The sequence below is a fragment of the Mauremys reevesii genome, linkage group 4, assembly GCF_016161935.1.
Source record: "Mauremys reevesii isolate NIE-2019 linkage group 4, ASM1616193v1, whole genome shotgun sequence".
NCBI classification, from domain to species: domain Eukaryota; kingdom Metazoa; phylum Chordata; order Testudines; family Geoemydidae; genus Mauremys; species Mauremys reevesii.
In genome coordinates this window covers 15,254,965-15,278,909 of record NC_052626.1, presented here as the reverse complement: position 1 = coordinate 15,278,909, position 23,945 = coordinate 15,254,965, and the positions used below count along the sequence as shown (strand labels likewise).

General features: G+C 37.5%; 1 protein-coding gene across 9 annotated transcripts in view; it reads left to right on the top strand.

The window, feature by feature from the left end:
* PPP2R5E (protein phosphatase 2 regulatory subunit B'epsilon) overlaps positions 1 to 21,764 on the top strand; it is a 136,416-nt gene extending 114,652 nt beyond the window's left edge. For 7 of the 9 annotated variants that reach the window (XM_039535010.1, XM_039535014.1, XM_039535011.1 and 4 more), the window contains 11 exons: positions 147 to 239; positions 7,214 to 7,344; positions 7,431 to 7,490; positions 8,117 to 8,225; positions 9,132 to 9,185; positions 9,290 to 9,340; positions 10,817 to 10,936; positions 11,907 to 12,034; positions 14,179 to 14,280; positions 14,906 to 15,049; positions 17,761 to 21,764. In XM_039535010.1, the coding sequence (XP_039390944.1) occupies positions 147 to 239; positions 7,214 to 7,344; positions 7,431 to 7,490; positions 8,117 to 8,225; positions 9,132 to 9,185; positions 9,290 to 9,340; positions 10,817 to 10,936; positions 11,907 to 12,034; positions 14,179 to 14,280; positions 14,906 to 15,049; positions 17,761 to 17,860 (1,092 nt within the window). In that variant the 3' untranslated portion in view covers positions 17,861 to 21,764. The remainder of the gene's footprint in view (positions 1 to 146; positions 240 to 7,213; positions 7,345 to 7,430; positions 7,491 to 8,116; positions 8,226 to 9,131; positions 9,186 to 9,289; positions 9,341 to 10,816; positions 10,937 to 11,906; positions 12,035 to 14,178; positions 14,281 to 14,905; positions 15,050 to 17,760) is intronic. The other 2 variants (XM_039535016.1, XM_039535015.1) reach the window with 2 other exon arrangements.
* Positions 21,765 to 23,945: the final 2,181 nt, after the last annotated feature.

Below are 23,945 nucleotides of genomic sequence, written 5' to 3'. Positions count from 1 at the left end.
CCTTAATAAATTAAAAATACATATCCATAAGGTCTTTCAAAACATAGGCATTTTCTATTCTAGTGCATTAGGAACAAAAGCTGGGAAACTTTACAAATAAAAATAAAATAAAATCATAGAATAAACTGTGATTTTGTTTCTTGCAGCTTGTATATGAGTTTTTCATACGATTTTTGGAAAGCCAAGAATTCCAACCTAGCATTGCCAAAAAGTACATAGATCAGAAATTTGTATTACAGGTAAGCAGGCTCATTTTCTTTAAAACTGTCAGCATGCTTTTGATACTTAATATTAATGATTTTTTTATTCCTAAAACCAGTTTATTCGAAAGTAAAATGTGTAACTCTTTCACCCTTCCACAATAACGGGTAAGTGGGTAACAATAGAAGAGATTCAGACCAGCAGAGGGAGGAATATCGATCCATCACAGAAGTTCAGACTAGGTGATCCACAATGGTACCTTCTGGCATTGGAGTGAGACTGTCTAGCCATCATTTAAATTTGTCTCCACATTTTTTTTGTTAACTCACTTAAGAAATTTGACTTATAAGTTGTATAACTCAATTGAAATTGTGGCAGAGTAAAAATAAAGGTTTGGCCATAGAGTTTGATAAATAGTGTTTATAGAGTATAAAAAAACCTATTAAATAGAGATTGTTTGTTTATGCCTGAAATTTGACTGGCTTTAAAATTGTTAAAATATCACTTTTAAAATATGGAAATATTTTCTCATTCTGGCTCAATAGCTGTTTGAGAGCTGGCAGAAAGGGCAAAAGTTCATTAAGAAAACTCATTCCTAGAGCTGTACTGAAAACACTGATGCTGTGGTGGTTGTGGTGGAAATAAATCTAAAGGCCATGTTAAGTTCAAGGTCTGTTAGAAGCACAGGAAGGGAAGTATCAATAATGGGGGGAAAAAACTTTCATTCTTTGACAATTTAGTTCTATCTTGATGATGTGGTTGCCACCAGCATGATTCAACTGGGGAGGCCGTCAGTCCTGCCAATGGTAGCCAGTCTGGAGTTCTGCACCTAGTTCTTTGTCTTCCTGGTGTGCAGGCTGGCTTCCCTGTGCATTCTGAGGAACTAGCTTTCTTCCACACCTCAGCAAAGCTTTGCATAATATGGGAAGGTAAAGAAAACTTTGCCCAGGAAGAAGACCTGAAAGTACCCTACTTTGCCTCTTCCCTACAACTTTCAGCAGTGGGTCCATTTGTCTTTTGTGCTTCTCTCCCACACTATGGACTTGTGTGGAATCTCTGAATACAACCAGAAAGAGAACATCTAGGAGGACCAAGAGTTAGATAGGGGTCATGCTAGAAGTGATAGGAGATACTTTGCCTTTCCCAGGATCCCACACATCTTCTTGAGAAAGTCTTTTCATCCATGATCAACAGCCTAGTAAGGATTCTCCGAAAAAGCTTCCCAAAAGAGCCCTTTCTTTCCCTAACCCCCGCAATAGTCTCTTCCACCCCAGGGCCAAAAAAAAAGCATCATTCTTCATTTTCCCTCCTTCCTTTTAGGTAGGAGGGTCTCCTGGAGACGATGGAGAATAATTGCTGCTGTGTTGAAGTCCCATCCCCATTCCTTAGCAAACTCTGAGAAGGTCACTCTGAAAGACTGGGGGTGGGGTATTTTAAATCACATATTGCTACAAAACTTAAATATCTCTTCAGAAATTCTCAAAGGAGGAGGTGAGGCTCTGCTTTCTTTCCTCCAAAGTAGTGCCTCAGAATTGATTCTTCCTTTCTGGATAATGATGAAAGAAATGTGGTGTGTCTCTCTCGATTTTTATGCCCATCCTGCCAAAGAACCTTAGAATCTATATTCTTCACCCAGACTTCCATAACTTCTGATCTCTCACCCAAAGGTAGATTCAGCAGTGGCTTCCTAACCTAAGCTAATAGACCTGCCTAGGGAAGCCAGTATCTCTCCATGTTGACTGATCAGCAAGGTGGAAGAGGTGGCTAAACAATTATTTGAGTTGGAGGCGACTCTGATCACTACTGCAGCCTATGGCTCATCTGCCTAGAGTGGCCATTCTGTGCCTCGTGGAGATCCAAGAAGACAAAGTTGCTTGCTTCAAGGCTTTCTTTAGGGGATATTTGGTATGGGACTACTGTTCACTTCTTTTCCCTTCAGACCTAGCCAAATCATTGTGGAGAGAATCCTGGTGCCCTACTCTCCATTTTAGAGAAACATTGCTTCTGTACTCTTGTTATATGTTTCTACCCTTACCCAGCATCCTAGGTATGCTTATCCCTCATGCTTCTTCCTCAGGACACTCACCTTTGTCATCCTTTCATAATGTTGCTCTAGTGTATGAATGTGGATCAAATGAAGGGTTTCGGCATCTGGTCATCCATAATGGTATACCAAATGAAAGAGTGGTAACTATTAGGAGAGGGAATTTTAAAACGAGAAATAGTACACATTTAAATATGTATGAGACAGTATATCACAATGCCTGTTGAGAATCAGATTATTCTTGCCTTGTGGTTTAGGTGATAGACTTCTTAAAAAATAGCTGTGTACCTTTTTTTAGATAGAATGAGTATTAATTCAAATGGATGTTTTGTCTAAATCACAAGTTAAGCCTCAATTTGTAAAAAGTAAATTTCGCATTTAAAATTGACTGGCCTATTAAAGCCATATTGCACTTGCAATCGTATATTTAAGGTCAGTTTGGTTTTAGAATTATAACTTTATAAGGATTTGTTAGGTTACTGTAAGACATTTATATTAAACAGCAACTGAAACTTTTATAAAATTCAACCTGTTCAATGAATATTGTTCCATGGTAATTTTAACCTATGACATTATTTTACTTATGTTTTCATTGTTGAATTTGTTTTTAAAATTTGAGAAACTTTAATGAAGTTATTCCTAGTGAGGAATGGCTTTAATTTCAGAATGAGAAAAATACCAGTCACTTTTTATATGTACATATTTACAAACCTAGTGCTGTGTCATTGGATGTTTAGAGTTTAACATTTCATTTCGAAAGATGTCTTACATCTATTCTGAAATGTAAGGCAGAGGTTGCTAAGAGAGATAACAATTAAATATCCCCTACCCATATGTTCTGCTCTAGGTGTCTCTTTAGCAATTTGTACTTACCTTTATACTAATTATAACTAGAAATGTGATAATCATAATCATGCAAATTATGGAAATCATTCAACCTGTCCTTAAAAATAACCCTTTGTTATTTTGTTAAAACCTAAAGACAAATTGGACATCATATATCAGAACATGTCTTTTTACTATGTTTTGAGCCCTGTAATTGACATTGATACTGACAAGCCTAAACAATGTTTTCCAAGAGGATCTGTGCAATAAAACTGAAAATCTAAATATTTTGCCTGTACAACCAATTCGCAGTCAAAAAGTTAAAATCCTGTTGTATCTGCAACATTTCCTGCTATTTTCTACCTTAGGTGAGATTCAGAATTTTTTGGAAGGGAAGGCAGTTATTTATGTATGTGTGTAATTTGGTGGGGTTTTGTTTTTTCTTTTAGGGCAGAACTAATTCAACATAGTGATTTTGTGTATAACCTCTCTAGCACAGCTGACAAAACTCATAATTTCCCTCATGAAATTGCCATTTCATATCCTTCACTGCAGGGAACACTGTATTAATCATCACAAGCTATGGAACTATCCAAAGCAGTAAAACAGTTAGGAAGCTCACATGCATCTGTCACAGACTTGAATGTTCTAAACCACAGGTCTTGAACCTGTACCTATCTTCACTCTCTTTTATACCCTGAATTGTACAAGGAGAATGCTGTGATTGTTGTTGAAAAGAAAATGTGCAATATGTGGATGCAGAATAAATAGTGAAACAAGTGCCATAGAGATAAGAGAAGTTACACTAAAACAGCCTAAGCCCATAAGGGTGTTCAGGACTATGATGGCAATAATGCGACAAGCGTAAAGCTCACCTGTGCAGGAGACAGAATTTTTGCAAGGGCCAATCTAAGACTGTGGAACAAACTCCCACAAATGAAAGACTGTCACAGACCTCACCACCATTCATTCTAACTGCAAGATGCACTCCTTCTCTTATGTCAACACAGAGCAAAAAACTCTGCCAAAACATACTAGTACGCTGCAAGTACAGTTTTCCCCTTGAGGAAAGGATGAGACAGAGAATGAACCTCATGTGACAGTTGTTAGTCACTTTTTATAATGCGCTAGTGGAAGGCACTCTGATATTACAGTGATGATGGCAGTACAAGAACCTACGTAGTATAGAATTGAATGAAATCAGTGCAAGTACAAGAGTCTGGGGTCATGGGGAATCTGCAATATTGAACACACATCACTAAGGTTATCGGAAAAAAATATTATTTTACTACTTAATATCAGTCCACCTTTCCAGCTGGATGTGACTATGAAATGGGGCCTGTGACATACTATTTTCCACTCATCTGAAATCTGATCATTAGAATTGATGTTTCAGATTACCTTAATTTCTGCAGATAAGAGATTTGATACATACAGTGTTTGCCTTGTAAAAGAGAGCAATATTATTTTTAAATTGTTAGAACCTTCCATCACTATGAGAGAAATGTCAAATTACAAATTTGGGGGGCGGAGGGTGTTCTGGATAAAAGGCAGTCCATCTCAAATATATCAACAAAAAATCAAGATGTTATCTTAAAAAGACACCTAATTGAAATCTGATAAGATTGGCTGACCTGTTGTTGACCTTTGATTGTAGAAATTGTTTAAAGTTGTGATTTGTGTGTGTGTGTAGGATGGGGGTTATATGCAGCTATTTATAATGATTGAGTATACCAGACTTTAATATTTTAGTTCCGTAGGAACATGTAAATTAATGGTGAGTCATCCCATTACAAGCATCTGTCATATAAGACCCCAATCCTGCAAAGATAGTTGTAGGTTGATCCCTGTGCAGAGCCCTATCAATGTTTAGTCTCTGTCCAGGCAAAGTGACCTGCACGTATGCATCTCTTTACAGGATTAGAGCCTTGAATTACAAGTATTATGTGATCAGGGTCCAGATTTTTAAAGGTATTTAGGCATTACTGCACTCATGTTGCAAAGCCAAACTGATTTAGGAGCCTAAATATCACTTTCAAAAGTGATTTTGGCACTTAGAAGCCAAAATTCCATTAATAGTTGATGGGATTTGCACTCCTAAGTGCCTAATTCATTTAAGAAAATGAGATTTAGGCTCCTAAATCAGTTAGGCATTGCAATGCTGAGTGAAGCAATTCTGAAATACCTTTAAAAATCTGTGCCCAAGTAACTAATGTTTTTATATTAAAGGGACAGTTAATAAGTACAGTACCATCAAACACAAGTAAACTATTCAGTAAATCTAAGGCAATTTGAGTTTGTTTTCTACCATTCAACTTAATGTTTTGTTTCCACTGGTAGCTTTTGATTAACAGACACAGCTCTTTGGAGAACAGTCTTTGTACTTCGTACAAATGGGAGACAACTCCTCCTAGTTGTCAACAATACACTGCTTTATTTATTTTTGTCACTTTGGGATTTCCTTATCTATTTTTTTTATTTCACTCCAAATCCTGTCTATTATGGTCAGAGCAGATGATTTCAATTGCCAAGGCTCTAAATATTTGCTTTCTTCTGGAAGCCTTGCCTATGTTCTGAAGTGTGTTTTGAATTGTCACATTGAATTATTTTTCTTTTCACTCTTGGTCGGTCCCCCCCATCCACTTTGTTTTGACAACACACTGTTGTTGTGTTGTAGCTTCCACTATCTGCTTAGATATGTCTTCTTAAACATAAGAATATTATACTCTTGAAGTCAGAGTTTAATGTTTTTTGCCAATCATAATATGATTGTGCTGTTTTTTTCCTTCTAAGTATATACAGTAACATGCCCTAAAACCATATGTTAATTAATATTCACTGAACAGCTGAAAAGGATCTATTTAAACTGTGATTTTCCTTTTCCTTTTTTAGAGAACTTTTCAAAGTGCCTGCAATTTCTTGTGGCTGACTAAAATCAGGAGCCCAATTATACAGTTTCTTTAACTATTTTTAGATTACTATTTTCTATGTAAATACTACATTTTATTAGATTTTTCCCTCCACTAACTATACATTGTCTGTAACACTTCTATATCTGCACATATTTTTTATTATTGTAGTTATTGTTGTTCAGATCAAAGGTGGTGATGTGACATTTTAGACACAATTAAGAAAAACATGGTCCCAGCAACAAGGAGCATACCATAGGTGCACTGGAAAAAAACCCCTCTGATTTGTGAGAGATCACCAGTTTTATTGGTATTCCCCATATTAAGCACTGAGGTGTTATCTCAACCCAATAGATTGTAGAATCAAAGAAATGTTTTAAGTGCAACTACTGTGAAATCAACATAAGATAAAGTATACATACAGAACCGTAAACAACTGTGGGTGGTGGGAGTGATGCATGTAGGAGAGATGATGGAATCAATAGGGAAAGGGAAGCTCTTCCTTAGAGGATAATATTTAAAACCCCTGACCAAACATCAAACTGTTTGTTTAAAAGTTTTGAATTGAATTAAAAATAGAAAAAACAGCTTGAGAGAGTTGGTAGTGTTCATAAAACACAAGTGGGCTCAAAAGTCATGCATTACATATAGGTACAGTGTATGCCTGTCTCAGTTCAGGCCCTTAAAAATTTTGGGTATTAAATTGACATGACTGTGTTAATGAATTGGTATTCATATTTTGCAACTAAACTCTTTTTTTTTTTTCTATCTCTGAAATGTCACCAGTCCAAGTCCTCTGCTTAACAAGAAAGAATTGGAATAATTGATAAATGTTTTCATATATTTACAGGCTTGACTGTGGCAACTTGAGTTATAAACACTCCACAGTACATTTTCTACAGAGTGCATTGGCTGGTCTTCACACAGTTGACTGAATACCTCATCTCTGTGTTGACTCCTTTTGAGTTTAATTAGCTCCTTTTCAGTTTCTGTATTTGTCAAAAGTTTTATTTTAATTTATTTAGATTTTAATTCTTTTAATACAGAGTTTTTATTGTGTATTTATTTTATTTTTGTTAAGAATGAAGGCAACAAATTTGTGTGGCAGTTGTGTGCCCTCACACATATGCAGTCTAGCTCATCGTATGTAAACTGTATACGAATTTTAAAATAAAGCCAATTCACATTTCTTATTAGTCATCTGATTCTTAAATTATGTTTTCTTTTACAACAGCTTTTGGAGCTGTTTGACAGTGAAGACCCTCGAGAACGGGACTACCTAAAAACAGTCTTACACAGAATTTATGGCAAGTTTCTTGGTCTTAGAGCATTTATCCGAAAACAGATTAACAATATTTTTCTACGGTAAGTTTTTGGGGGAAACGGTTGTTGGGTTATAAATGTTTTAAGAAACTATATATTTATTAATTTTTTTAAACTTTATTTGATAGGTTTGTTTATGAAACTGAACACTTCAATGGTGTAGCTGAACTGCTGGAAATATTAGGAAGGTAAATTAATCTTTATATAATAATCCATCTCAGACAGCTATGCTGAAAATTTCAGGGGTCAATGGAAAATATAACCCTAAGCTCTGATCCTGAAAACAGACCTGTGCACATGCTTAACTTTAAGCACAGATTAAGTTTTAGCATACCTCTTTGCAAAGAGGATTTGTGTGCACATTACAAAGTACAGTTTTTTCTTACATTGTTCGTTGTGCACTTCATTCTGACTTGTACATTGCAAATTTTGTTTGAGCACACTAAACAGTTATTAGTGTGTTGGTTTCAGTGGGTTGCTAGTCAGTCTAATTGTAGTTAGTTCAACAGTCAGTTGCCAAAGAGCACCTTTAAACTCATTAATTTACCAAACAAATAGGCACGGTCATACATATTAGGCAACAAAACTATATGACTGATCACATAGTTATTCTCATGTCAGAGCATAACTACTATATAGCAATGACTAGAATGAACTGTACCTTGAACAGTGGCTAGTGCAAAAGTTCAGCACATATTAGGATAATACCTGCAGTCTGTCTTCTTGTGTAATTACTTTGATAAAAACTACTTGTTCAGACCACAAGTAAATTTTCTGTGATGTCACTAATCAATGTTTCTTTTCTTATTTCTAGTATTATCAATGGTTTTGCTTTACCTCTTAAAGCAGAGCATAAACAGTTTCTGGTGAAGGTGCTGATTCCTTTACATACTGTCAGGAGTTTATCACTCTTCCATGCACAGGTAGAAATTATAAAAAACATATTCTGCTTGGTTAAAACAGAACAGTATGCTTGATTGCTTTGGAAATCTTTTGCTTAGCCAAAAACATCTTCTAAATGAAGGAAAAAAAAAAAAACCCTGCAGAAAACTTTTGTCATGGGGAATAAAAATGAAACAGATAAGTATTTGGTAGACTTAATGCATTTTGTAGAATAAATCTGGTGGAATTTATAGATAGATATCTGGGTTTCAGATAACCTTTGTATACTTGTAAGATATTGTCTAGCACTGAAACTCTGGAGGCTTTCCTCCAGACTCACAATCTTTCTTCCCCTCTAATGAGGCTATCTTCCCCACTCATCCAGGCCCTGATTCTGCAACTAGAGGTCTCAGTTGTTGTTTTTGTCTCTTGCACTGTCATCTCTCTAGTCTTTCTATCTTGGTAATTCTTTACACACTCACCCTATTTGCACTTTGGCTCTAAATTGATCCTAATTTCTGCACTCTGGCCTTGGTTTCTTAGTCTTTTGTGCCAATTTTTGACTGTGTTGGCTCATCTCATGTAAGTTGTCATGATGCTGATGCTGCTAAAAGTGTAAAAGAAACACATTCGCAGAACAATGAGCCTTTCAAAATGTTGCTTACATGAGTACAGTTGGAACCCATAAAGTTCAAATGGTTTCAAAATGTACTTGGACATATTCTTTCTTCACTTTTCGTTTGTTTGTTTGTTCTTTGCTGTTAGCTGCAGCTTTGGATGCAGTTGCAAATTCCGCTGACGCACGGTTTAAAATAGGATTTACGATTTAGAATAATATGCATAATGAGCTGTTCTGATTCCTTGTTCTTTTTAATACTGAACATGTCTTTTGAGTTCTCAGTAAAAATGTCATAATTTCATGTGTATATATTTTTCCCCCTTCACAGCTGGCATATTGTATAGTACAGTTTCTGGAGAAAGATCCTTCACTCACAGAGCCAGTAAATATTTCTTTGGTTGTTTTTTTATATCTTAAACATTCAGTTTTCCCAGCTGTGAAATTGTAAAATTTAATGTAAAATTTGCTTTCTCATTTGTAATTCAGGTCATTAGAGGTTTAATGAAATTCTGGCCGAAAACCTGCAGTCAGAAAGAGGTAAGTTCTATGTTGCTGTTAAGACTTCAGTAAAGGCGTTTGATAGTTCTACAGATAAATGTTAAAGATACTTTTCTCCCAGGAACATCCAGAGAGTTTCAGGTAAATAATATAGACAACTCTTAAATGCTATTGTGGATTTTGGTGTCTGTTTAGCTCCTACAGGTGATTATCTGTGTTCAGACTGTCCTGTGTTGGACATAATTTTGACAATAAAGAGAGGTGTCAAGCTGATGATAGTCATCAGCTCTTTTGGCAAGTTAAGCATTATATTGTAGTATGCCAATATAAGTGTTCTTTCACGAGGGAGTGGCTCTTCATATAAAGAGAGCAAAAGTGAATGTTGTGGATTTATGTGGAAAAATTCTATTACAAGTTGCAGCAGTTTGTGTCAAGCCTACATTTTCAGAGTTGGGCTAGAGGTATTTTAGCTTCTAACGTAGATTGGCAATTAGTTGCATGATTACCTGATTTTGCAAATCTGAGTTTACACACTGATATTTATGGGCACAACATGAGCATCTTTGTTGTCCCAAAAGACAAGCAATTAAAGATGAATCCTTTAATTAGCAGGTAAAATCCTGGCCCATTGAAGTCAATGAGAGTTTTGCCATTGTGTTCACTGGGACCAGGAATTCACCCCAGGTACCCAGTGTCATCTGTAAATTCCTTAGGGCAAAGACCATACATTATAATCTGTAAATAGAACACTAAGCATGTGTTGGTGTTCAGCAAATAATAATAGATCAGAGGCAAGATCCAGGAACTACTGAGTATAGAATTAGTCACTCAGTTTGGGATTTAATACTATGAGATGCTGAGAATGGAAGCTAATAGAAGTTGAGGATGTTCAACACCTTGCAGGTCAAAGGCTTTCCTTCCTCTTTTTAAACCATGATTCGAATGTAGTCTTGTCTTCTCCCTCTTACTTATGTTCACTCTCCCACTTAGCAGCCATTACTGTTTAACAAATCCTTCAGCACTTCAGAGTCATTTGAACCTCTCTGTCCCCAGAGGAACAAATATGTCATATGGATGTGAAAGGTGTGTGCAGGATTAGGGCCTAATTTTTTTTTTTTTTTGGGAGTGGGGACGGGGGGAGGGGGGGGGGTTATAACGCTTGTAACCTACAGAAACATGCCTATTGCTGTATGAATACAACTATGGTTAGCTCTAAGTTCATTGCAAATTAGCTACAGAAATTGGTTCCCGTTGTTTAATTGTGTTTAGTCTTAGAGTGCAAAATTTTGAAAACTTGTTCTCTAATTTTGCACCTGCTGTGAGTTGTGGGGGGCAAATCCTGACATTTAGATATCTTAACTATCTGACTTCATCAGTAAATAAAGTGGATGACTACATTCTGTTGTTTGTGCCTGTAGAATTAGAGCATGGGTTGAGACCTGGTTGAAAACTTAGCCAATAAATTGCAAATACAAGAGTTGAGGAGTTCTGAATTTAACAATTACTTGTGTCTAGGTCATGTTCCTTGGGGAGCTGGAGGAGATCTTGGATGTGATTGAACCTTCACAATTTGTCAAAATTCAGGAACCTTTATTTAAACAAATTGCCAAGTGTGTTTCGAGTCCTCATTTTCAGGTCAGTAATACAAGTACATTTTTTAAGAACAGGCATATAGTTTCTAAGAGCTTGGGAATATACAAAACAGACGCCTAAATGCTGAGTTTGCATTGTACTGATTAGAACATACTTACTATTTGTATATCCATGGACGGGTTTGTTACAGTAGCAGTCCCTACACTCAGGGAAGATTGAAATAGAAAAAAGATGAGACTCCAAGGGTGAGATCTTAGAGTCCATTCACATAACAGCACAAAACTTGCATCTCAAGGTAAAGGAGGGCTAAGGTGGGTTGGGGGAAAGGGCGTGTTAGAGGCAAGGTGACAGGATGCAGTGCTTCAGTGATTCTAAGCAATGCTCCTTACCTGTCGGGGTAGGCATGGAGGCTGCTGCAACTCAGAGAGCCCCTCAGGGCAGTCTGAATTATCCCAGCAGCTGCTCTAGCCCCTAGAGTAGCCTAGAATCAGGAGGGTGCAATCCTAGCTTAAAGCCACCTTAGCCCAACCCCCTCTTGCCCTGGGCTTCAATCCTGCCAAGTGTTGAGCATCTCTTGTGAGATACTCCATACTCTTGGCTCCCTTTGATTTCTCTGGGAGACAAGGATTTGAAGCAAGCCTCAGCAGGTACTCTGCACTTACCCTGGGTTCAGGTCATATGACTCTGACCATAAAAGTGATCCAAATAGATTTTAGTTCAACGTAACCTTTCACCAAATAAGAAATTACAATGAAATCAGAGACTGAATACTTACAGATTAATTTTAACATTAATCATGTTTTAATTTTATTTTATATTTACCTTAAAAGACCACCTTACATTAAAACAAGTTATGCCCTGGATAAAATAGAGATTTCATTTAGAAAGTAATGATAACCCATTGATTGGCTCTGATGCTATTTGTTTTGTGGCATGTTTTCTGTAAAATATAACAAATTTGTAGATAACGGATTTTTTGCTAATGGGTTTTGTTCCTCCCTCCCCATCAAAGGTGGCAGAAAGGGCGCTATATTATTGGAATAATGAATACATCATGAGTTTGATAGAAGAGAACTCCAACGTTATACTTCCCATCATGTTTTCCAGTCTTTATAGGATTTCCAAAGAACACTGGAATCCGTAAGTTTTGGCATTCTCTTTCATCTGTCCACCTATATATTCAACCCCGGAAATTCCAGATAAAGAAAACATGAAATAGCACCAAATTCAGACTTGATGTAAACAGAGGCCACTCTATTAAAGCCAATGGGATTTAAACCAGAGCTGAATTTGGCTCAGAATGTTGTTAAATTATCTGAGACATGCACAAAATCTGAACTCTGTAGGATAAAAGCAGCAGTGCAAATTGTTTTATTTCCAAAATATGTTAAGGCAGCTAATGTAATATTTTTTAAATTTTTGTAGTTATTTTTTCATCATAAATACAAAAACAATAGAAATAAAATATTGCATAATTACCAAGAAAAAATGTCAGGCACCAAACGTTTCTAATGCTCTGTCAATACATTTCTATAAACTGGTTTACAGGATAAGTCTGATTGTAAATTGGCCTGGACATACCCCTTGATCTTAAGACATCTCTGTAGATACATAATAATATTTTGAGTGGTGTCATATAATCATTGGCAGCAGCATTTTTGTAAACATTAGCCGGTGCACACACATTTCAGTAGATTATATTTAGAAGTGTATTCAAATGGCAGCTATTAAGTCAGTATTAATCAACAGTTAGCTCACAGCGAGATCCAAGTTATTTGCCAATATAGAGAGAACCTACATTCTCAAACTCCACTGCTGCTGTACACTATTAAAAAAAGACATTTTCATCTTGACATGATCAGGATGATGTACCTGTCCTATTTGTGTGTGTGTGTACAGTAGTCTAGGGCAGTGGTTTTCAAAATTCAGGTTGCAGCCCAGTACTGGGTTGTGGAATGCAAGGCACTGAGTCACCTTGCTGAGCACCCAGGGACCCTGGCAGCTGGCCAGTAAGAACTAGTGGTCCCTACCTGTTCTGACACCACGCTGTACCCCGGAAGTGGCCAGCAGCAGGTCCGGCCAATGGGAGTTGGGGGGATGGTGCTTGCAGGCAAGAGCCGTGTAGAGCTGCTTGTGCGCCTCCACCCAGGAGCCGGACCTGCTGCTGGTCGCCTCCGGGGCGCAGTGTGGTCGGTGGTGCCAGGATAGGCTGGAAGCCTGCCTCTGCATCCCAGCTGCACCGCTGACCAGGAGCTGCTGGACATAAGCTCATGCCCCAATCCCCTGCCCCTGCCCCAGCCCCCTCCTGCACCCCAACCCGCTCATCCCCGGCCCCAGCCCAGAACCCGTACCTCCAGTCCAGAATCCTGACCCCCTCCCACACTCCAACCCCTTGCCCCAGCCCTAAGCCCCCCTCCCACACCCGAAACCCCTCATCCCTAGCTCTGTTGGGTCATGGGCATGAACAGTTTTCTTCAACTGGGTTGCCAGAAAAAGAGTTTGAAAACCACTGGTTTAGGGAAACATTTAATTATATGTACAGTTATAATTAGATGTCATCCATTTACTACCTGGGTCACAGAACATGTCTGGGGGTTGGTGGATAGCATTTAGTAATCACATCACAAAATGTAATGCTGGGATCATTTTTAGCATGCACACTGCACTCCTTATTCAGGCCTGTACTGTGAAAATTTGTGATAAAGTAAAGTTTTGTTTCTTAGAATTCTTCCTCAAAGATTTTTTCTTTTTCCAATGGACTTGTTTTCTTTTTACATGTACTAAAGTGAAATGATCATGAAACGTACAAATCCAAGGGAATCTTTCACATATCTCATACTTGGGTTCTTTACTTTGAGAGATTCATACTCTATTCAAAGGCATCTATTGAACCTTTTTTCTGTGCATCATTCACATTTGATATTTAGATTTTAATTACTTCTGCTAGAATAACAATTCTGATCATTGGATTACATTCAGAATTGCTGCACTGCTTGGTGAAGTATCTGCAGTTGTATGTGCTAGCTGTCTGTTGTTACCTGTAACAGGTGGGGATTTGTTCTCTCCATTTAAATGATAAAAAGTGATGAGAGCCTGATTGTTATGTTAATTAGGAGTAACTTCACTGAAGTCAAAGAAGTTACATCACTATAACTAGTAGGAGATTAGTATCAGGTTCAGCAGTTCCAATAAGAAAAGTTCAGGGAAGTGTGTAAATTATTTTTGTTCTTATTCAATTTCAGCTGAAACTAATAGATTCCTTATCTTTTTTTTGTATTTCACAGGGCTATTGTGGCTTTAGTCTACAACGTGTTGAAGGCGTTTATGGAAATGAACAGCACCATGTTTGACGAGCTGACAGCCACTTACAAGTCAGATCGTCAGCGGTAACTTTTTAAAGCTTTTTTGTCAGCTGTGCATAAGGCCTGCTGTTTAATTTTTTCCTCACATTTTGCTGTGATTGCATAAGTTCACACATAATTGATTGCAATGCCTCATTTTTTTCTGCATGCTCATTAGCCTTCTCCTTGCAAGATGCCAGATAATATCATGAATAGGTGGTTGTTTTCTCCCCTATGAAATACAGTACCCGTTGCATAGCTTGTGGATCTACATTCCTCACAGAACTCCTTTTGGCACCACATTCCAAAAGACTTAAATGTATCAAGATTTTCAGTAATAAAAGAAGAACAAGGGTTTAAAGATATCACTTTGCTTAAAGGCTTCAAAAAGGGTGGAGGTTGGACATGAGGGATTTCCTCAACACGTGACTCACCATAAGACCCATCCTACTTATCCTGCATGTGGTCTTAAGCCTAAGTGGCACCTTTCAGCCCTTTCAGTTTTTCCTTTTTCACGGATCTTGATATAGCTGAGTCCTTTAGCGTGCAGGATCCAGTAGATGCACCATTCATACAATCATTAGTTGCACCCTAGTAAAATGTTTTTTGTCTATTTTCCTTAATCTTCATTCTCCAATTATAGTGCATCGTCTTCTGTCTAAAATTTCAGCTTATCCAAAGCGGCAGGTGAAAAAAATGAGGAAACTTCGGGAACTCCGAGCAGTTTGCGACTTCGTTTAAGTCATGCCTTTTGTGTGACTCGGGGTTCCCACAAGCAAAGTGAAGGGTACTGTATGTCATCAAACCTTGTTAGGTTAGTATAGCCTCTGAAGTCTTTTGGAGGCCATGATACTGTTGAATTATGTGACCAGGTTCATAGTTCACCTTCCTTTTGATTAGCTTTGCTTTTATATATAATAAAATACAATGTTGTATACATTTAAAAATCTGTAATTGATGGGTTAGATGGTGCCCTGGATTAATGACTGCACTAACATGTTATTTCTGGAGTCCTGGGTTTAAACCTGAGCCAAATTGTAGGTGACTTGATGGTTTTTGTTCAGGCCCTGGTAGACAAGGTTCAGTCTGTCAGATTAGCTGACATCATCACTGTACAGTTTGTAGTGTGTGCAACACAGAATCCTAGGACTAGGGGTCTGATCCAGGAAGGTTCTGAGAAGCCTCAGCTACTGCTGAAATCGATGGATGCTGGAGGGACTTTTTATCTCATGAGGCATTCAGAGTTTCACAGGATCAGACCCTGCCATAGCACGTATGTTGCAGGTAATGACTGTGTGGAAGAGCTTTCTTAGCACTTGTTTACATGACCTCTACTTTATCTAGGGCTGGTGCTGATCTTTTAAATACATTTATTTATAAATTATTATTTTAATATATATACTGGAATGTAAAAAATGGGATAACTTCAAATATTAAACCATGTTTAATATTAACAATTAAACAATCGCCGTTTGCTGAGATAAAGACTTCTTAGGGTTCTGTGGACAAACATGGGCAAGTATTTGAACATCTTTCCATAGGAGATTGGATTTTCGTTTACTTAAGTGCTGGTGCAAAATTCATTAGTATTTGTAAGGAGTATTGTAGGTAGAAGTGGTAAATTGTTCAGTAAGAACTTGATAATGGGAACCCTCAGAATGAAATTCCGGTGTAAGAACACACATTTCAAAGGGGACAGGTGAATTCAGGGGCGGCTCTAGGTATTTTGCCGCCCCAAGCACGGCAGGCAGGCTGCCTTCAGCGGCTTGCCTGTGGGAGGTCCCCGGTCCCACGGATTCGGCGGCACGCCTGCGGGAGGTCTGCCGGAGCAACGGGACCAGTGGACCCTCCACAGGCATGCTGCTGAAGGCAGCCTGCCTGCCGCCCTCGCAGCGACCAGCAGAGCGCCCCCCGTGGCTTGCCACCCCAAGCACGATCTTGGCGTGCTGGTGCCTGGAGCCGCCCCTGGGTGAATTGTAGTCCAGTCCAATTGACTTCAGTGGGATTACTCTCAGGATCAGGGCCTAGGAATAGAAATAAGTTATAATAGACTTATGTTGGGTTCCCCGATAGAACAAAGTTTACAAAAATAAGACTGATGTATAGCCAAGTTATTTAGAATTTGTTAGGGCTAAAGTTTTCAGTGTCAATGAATAATAATAGTTCAAACATAGGTGAACTAATGAGGTAACCTACTGAAATATTTTAGAAAGAAAAGATATATGATACAGTGATTAGATAATATAATGATAAATTTCTGGTAAGTGTATTCACCATTTCTTATATTTAATTTTGAATTTTTTTCAGCAGCTATGTGTAATGAAAGTAGAAATTATGGATGAAAACAGATGTTTGTTTCTAACCAAGAATGGTGGTGTTAGATATGGCCAAATGACTGCTTTTTGACTAAATGTATGCAGTCTAAGTGAGGTGAATTTCCCAGGTAGCAAGTTGTACCAGAATAAAGCTTCTAAATCAGTGGAATATTTTGAGAAACTCTGCAATGTGACAAGTTGGGAATCTAGATATCAGTACCCTAGATATCCATGATGTTTATGTTCCCATTGGACCTGATCCTGCAAGGTGACTTAAGCAGAAATTGAAAGCTCTCCCCAACTTGTAGCATCAAGACCATACGTACTCCATGTGTTGTAGTTGTTATCAGAACACATTGACTTAATTTTATACTTATTTAAAAGCAATTACAACATTATGTCCCCACATTATAGCATAAGGACCATATTAACTCCAAATAACCAGTGACAAAGAGAGAGAACTCAGAGAATAAACAAATTAAGAAAGTTCTAGTTTAGTTTTTTAATTTTTGTTGGGTTTCCCCTGAAACCTCATCCACTCAGTTCCCCAAGAACTCAGTTGGACTACAGTCTTGTCACTCTGATTCCTTTATCTAATTAGGCAGCGCAGTCTGTTGGTAAAGCAAACATACAGATTATTTTGTAGGGATTCAGTAGGAATAAAGACAAATGCATTGAATGAGGGTCAGATCCTGTAACTGGATTCACACTAGCTACACTGGGATGGAGCACTGCTGAAGTTAATCTGGCCTTGTTTGAGAGACTAGGCTAGGTTTAACTTTAATGAAAGCAAGAGAGACCCTAATATCCTTCTTTAAACAAATAAATAAACTTGAAATTGTGAAATAGAACTTGGCCAAAAAGTATATATTAATCTGAAATGTAATATATTTGCTCCATAAAATATTTTAATATAATTCTAATATGAACTAGCTATTTTTGCTCTATTGTAAAATTAACATAAGTAAAGATTTTTAAACTTTTTTTATTATATCCCATCTTCTGTTTCTCTTAGTTTTGTTCAGCATTTTTGATGTAGATAAACTAAAGTTTGGAGTAAAAAATGTGTACTGAAAATAAATATACATTAGGGAAAAATGCATGTGCATTAGAAAAATTATTCCTCATAGCTTGTATCAAATAAGTATTTTTGGATAGGTACTTTTAAAGCTTCCTTGCTGTTAACACTTCATTTTATTTTATCTGCTAGTGAGAAGAAGAAAGAGAAGGAACGTGAAGAACTGTGGAAAAAACTGGAGGATTTGGAGTTAAAGAGAGGTCTTAGACGTGATGGAATAATTCCAACTTAACAAAAGAAACAAAGCAGCATTATTAACCTGTGGAGTCACACATTTATGTAGTAGAAGATGGAGCAACAGTTTTCTGTATTGTGCAACTTTACAGTAGATTTCACATTTGTTTCATTATTACAACAGCACTGTATATAACTGTCTCTAAGTAAAGGAAAAAATAAGGACTTTTCTCCAAAGTTTGGACAGCAGATGGACTTCTCAGAACTTTGCAACATAATCATTGTGTTGACCCTTCTTTAAATCCAGTCTTCAAAGATCTGTTGATGAAAATTGCTATGTCAAAATTTCATTGTCAGGACCTGTTCCTTATTTATCATTAGCAGAGAGTATGATACAACTTTCAAATGTGAACAATCTTAAATTTAGCTTGCCTTTCTGCTAAACTGTTAAATGTATTTATAGTAAAAGAGAAAAAAGATTGTCATTTCCTTTTGAGTTTGTGTAACATCCTCCTTCTCTGGATAACTTTACTGTAATTTGACGTTTTTTTCCCTTTTGCACATCTTCATAAGTTGAATGTCCATGCAGATCAGGGCCATGAAAAATATAGGTCCCTAAGATTTTGTTTACTGGTGTGAGTATCTTTCTGGTACCAGGCTAGCACTGGTACTCCTTCAATTTAAACATTAGGAGTAAAAATAAAGAGATGATAAACATAGTAGGGAAGGAAATTTCAGATTAATGCATCAATTTATTGTGAATCCACACTGTCTTGAATCCTTTGAAAATGGGCAATAGTAACACCATGAACTTCAGTACCTAACCAGTATTAGTTACATGTCATTGGACACACATACCAGAGCTCTTTTGGTAATACTAATGGCTAAATGATTACTATATACATTTTATTGGACCATTTTGAAATTATAACGACAAACGCTAAACAGTACAAGCATGAAATTGATCTCCAGTGGTCATGGGTCTAATTGGGAACAGAGCTGAGCAAACAGTTTGGACTGTTTGGAGTTGTTGCCTTACTTTTTAATATGTATTTATAAAGTATTCCAGCAAAAGAGGATGTAGCCTCTAAAAACATACTATAGTGTTTTTGTGACTGTAGTACTATTACTCATCACAGCGCCAGCCCTATGGTTTTAGCTGGAAAGGATTCTGGATAATATACTTCTGCATTCTGAAGTGGATGCTCATTCCTAACTACTGTATTTGTTACCAAAAGTGGTTCTACAAATGCTACTGAAAAAAAATTCTGGAAATCCTAATGTCCTGAGTATTAATAATAAAGTTTAAAATGCTTTTATATCAAAGGTGCATTGTGACCAAATTGTTTAAAAGCAAAACAAGAGGGCTGTATTATAAGTATGCATTATTGGCTATCTGCTTTGTATTTGAAAGTGGAATCTTACATCTTTGATCGTTAAAATGCTGATAAGACTTATGTACAGTATATATTTAGCTAATGCAGTTGCATTATTTTATACCGAAAGGTATGTGTTTCAGGATTTTTCTCCAGGATGCTTTTGAACTGTTATAGACATATGACAACAGTGAGCTGATAATCCTAAACCATCAATCCAGCAGTATTTATGGTATAAAGCTGACTTGGTGTTCATGAGTCTTTGTGTTAGTTGCAAACATGAACTTATGACCTGTTGCCATTGATAGAAATACAGTATAAGTATGAGCTTGTATATTTTTCTTCCTGCCATTCAAATATACAATAGAATTTGAGGTTTTCTTGTTTCCAGGTGCAAAAAAATTAAAAAAAATAAAAATGGGAGGGGAGCAGGAATCCAATCCCATTTTACTGACTGTTTCAGGATTATCAGGTCACAGTTTGTACACATGGGTCTGCACATTGGATGTTGTAAATGCAACAACTTTGTAAAAACTTGACACTGTTAATTCTGAAAAAAGAACAGAAGTAAACTAGTCATATGCAACACAAAACATCACAATATGGTTTAATGGGATTAATATAAGCCTCTTATAAGAACACTGACTGGGACTCAATGTAAACTTGGCAGATAGTCAGTGAAACATTTTATTTTAAAAGTGCTGGAACAAAGGTGCAAGCTCAGATCTGAAGATTAAATAAATTTATAACAAATCGTCCCTTAACCCTTTGATTTTTGACAGCCTTTTTGTTTCTACTACAGGTTGGGGTTATATTTAGTAGTGTGACTGTCTGAAATTAACATGCTGTATGAGAGGGTGCATTTAAACTCGTGCCTGACTAAGACTGAGTTAAATGGTCAACAGTTGAACTATTATGGTGGGAAGAAATCTTGGTGTTTCCATTTTTTTTTCTGCTTGGTGGAATGAAAAGAAATAATGTGACATTAGAAAAAGACACCTTGTCCTGTACTTAGAATTTAGGTGAGTGTTGACCATTCTTGGATGTTCTTGGTTTCAGCATGACCTACTGGAATTGATGATACAAAATGGATGAGAACCTAACTGGTTGCAATATTTTATTACCTCTAATGGGGGATACTGGGGAGTATCTAAAGTGATTTTCACTTCCACAATGGAATGTTTCTTAAATTGAATGAGGTAATGTGATGTTAGTCATGCAACTCTAAAAAGGTGAGGTCAGTCTGAGGTTGTACTTTGTGATGTACTTAAAGAAGCGCTTGCCATAGTAGTACTACAGAATCCACGCAATCCACTGTTGGCTGCAACCCAAAGGCAATAATCTGCTCCTGTCCCACTAGAGTCCATGGGAGGTTTATGCAAAGATAAAGGCAGCATATGGACGTAAGTCAATAGTGATCAGTGCATCTGTTCATTTGTGATTTTGTTTGCTTCATGGTTTTGAGAAACTACTTTTTTGTTAGTTTTTTGTAGACTGCTAACATTACAGTTGATGGGAGATCACTCATGTCTTGTACCATATTGGTTACAGGGGAAAGGATTGAATGTTGTCAGGTAAAAGTAATGAACTACATTTTCAAAACTAGAGCATTGCATGGGGATGTAACAGCTGTAAAAGTTCTTCTTGCATACTTTAAGTTGACCATGCATTGCTTTCTTCATCTTGCAAGCTTTCCTTATTGTTTTCTTTTTATTGCTATTGAATGTTTTTTGTCTCTCTTCCAAATCTTTGAATGCTTTAAATAAAAGTACTCTAATGCCATTGGAGTATTTGCAAGCAGGGTTACCGTAAATTAATCTTTGGTTTTGTTAGCATAAATAGAAGGATTTAATTTATTTTTACCTCCTTCTATATATGGAACAATCCAGGATGCAGAGCCCAGAACTGCTTGAGCTAGAATTGAAGCAGCTGTACTTATGTTGTACATGTGTAAGTATAGCCTCAGGCTCTCTTACACTATGGAAAAAGAAAATGTATTATGAGCTTTAAAAGCTTTTTTATTGTTTTGTGGGAGAGTTGGAGAACTGGATAGATATTTCCTCCCCCAGTGCACCTCATTTTCCTTTCAATTGGGAGCACACAACTGGCTTAGAAGGCAGAGATGCCCTTTTTTCAATACTGAGAGTTGCTCTGTGACAAAATGAGGGTGATAAACAGGCATGATGAAAGAATGTTTTTATTTGCACATTAATATTTTTATTTTTGTATCGTGGCTCATCAGCTTTCCAAAATAGCTGTGCAATGAGCCACAGACTAGTTTTTCTAGTAGGTATTGGCAGTGAGTTTTTTATATTCCCCAATATTTTCCTTTCAGAGTCTGGATAAAAGGATTGTGTATCCTCGAAGCAAAATTCAGCTAATTTTGATTTATAAGGAAGTTTTATCCAAGTGCTGCTTACTAGCCACAGAAGCAGCAGCATCTGTTCAAGAGAAACAGACATTCTATCATGACCTCTCTGAACACAGGTTTATTTTTATTTGTTTGGATCACTTACTGTAAATACGTTATAATCATAACCTCATGTATTGATGAGGGGTTTTTCAAATATAAATAATACCAATACATTTCTTGTCATTGTCCTATTTTTTGATTGTAGTATAAAGAATGACCTGCTCATGCTTTTTGTTTAAAAATTAGCATTAGAGTAATAGATTTCTTGATATTTTAGTATTTCATTGTTTAAGCAGGAGAGGGCAGCAAAAGTTCATTTCCCACTCTTTCCCCTTCCCCACCCCCCAAGAATGCTGTGGTCCGTTACTGTTTTTAAATCTAGATGCAGTTAAACTATTGGGTGGGTGGGGAAATAAAACATTTTTTATATATGAAAAGTTGCTTATGGAAATATATAGACTGGTCTAACCAGACTATGAAAATGTCTTCTATGCTACAGCAAGGTGGGAATAAAAAGAAAAATCTTCCACCTCTGGGTAAAGTGAAGCAGGTCTTAAAGACTTGGATTCAAAATGTCATTCTTTGGACATCGTTTACTTTCTTAAAAATGCTATTAAAGAAACAAACTCAAACTCAATGGTGCTCCCAGATATAAATGTGTATCCTTTCTCTTTTGCACATGTGCAAGAGGCTCTGTACTGTGGGTGCATCTAATAAAAAAGCAATGAAGTGTTTTCCAGGCGCGTGGCTTTTTTTCCCCTGTCTATACTTCACATGCCTTTTCAGCAATGGTCTTCCAGCCATTGGATATCATTTCTTGTACATGTCAAACATTAAGGTATCTCAGTGATGGAAAGATGTTGAGTTAGTGAGACAGGAATGTTAAGGCTCTGTGAGAATTTCCATTATAAGCTCCCAGTTTTCTTTTGCGAGTGTGGTGATTGGTCCTCTTAAATTGCAACCACATCTGAGTCTAACGGAGACCTTAAAACCATTGGATATGGAGCATAGGCCTTGGCTCTGTGGCATGGTTCCACTAACCCCTGTCGACCTTGAGCTCTGCAGGTGTGGAAAGGGAAAGACTGGTTGCTCCTCATGACTCCGTTCTGCCCCTTCAATCTCTGATCCAGTCTGCACTGTCCTATTCAGTTCTCCCAGCCAGAATCTGCAGTTCTTCACAGACCCAGCCCAGGACGATGGGGATGAACCCAGGCAGAGGCCAGTGGGCGGATCCTGTTAGTGTGTGACTCCTGCAGGAGTTGTGCAACCATGGAAGTCAAAAGACAAGCAGTGGAGGCACAGATGGCACTGGACTCAGCTAATCCTCTGGGATCTGTGGATTGAACCCCTTTCATGTTCCGTAAGGAGGCCAGGGCAGGGGGTAGCCTGGGTCATAAGGAATGATCATTTGCCCAATAATCTTGATTTAAAGGTTTTAAATCCTTAGGTAAATTATTCCATTGGTTAATTAACCTCTGTTAGAAATGGGTGCCTTATTTCATCTCTCAATTTGTCTAGCTTCAGCTTCCAATCATTGGCTCTTGTTATACCTTTTTCTGCTAGAATGAAAAGCCCTCTCCTAATCTTGTCCCTATGTAGGGACTGTGATCAAGGCACCTCTTAACCTTCTCTTAGATTAAGCTTCTTTAGTCTCTCGTAAAGTGTGTTTTCCAGTCCTTGGAATGTTTTCCAGTCCAGTTGTAAGAAATTAATATCTTCAGTGAGTTACTGCTCAGTGGGGATTTCTCTGTTGATTATTGTTAAAATAGGAAATAATCTTTAAGGACTCAGAGATATTTAAAAAAAGCTTCTTTGTATTTTCAGTACTAGTACCATAGGGCTTGTCTACATCGCCCTGCAGTTCAGACTGCAGGGCTGGGAATTGCAGAGCACTCTAACATGCTGCGCTGTAACTGCCCCGTGTGGACACTGCAGGCGTGAACCAAAAGGTACCTGGTTACCGTTAACATGGGCCTCTTTCAAACAGGTAACCTAAACACAGGTATCTTTTAGTTCGCTCCAGCAGCATCCACGTGACGCAGTTACAGCACAATTCTTTGGTGCACTCTGCAGTCCACACACCCCTAGTCTGCAATGCAGCCCAATGTAGACATAGCTGTAGTTTGCTAATTCCCTCAACCTCAAATTTCCTTCCCACAAATTCTCAGTTTCTCAGCCAGCAGCAGACCTTCATTCCATGTTAAATTCAGGATTACCCCACAAATTATGGGCTGCCCTCAATCATAAGTAGGGCCCTACCAAATTCATGGTCATAAAAAATGCATCACAGACCGTGAAATCTGGTTCCTGTGAAATCTGGTCTTTTGCATGCTTTTACCCTGTACTATACAGCA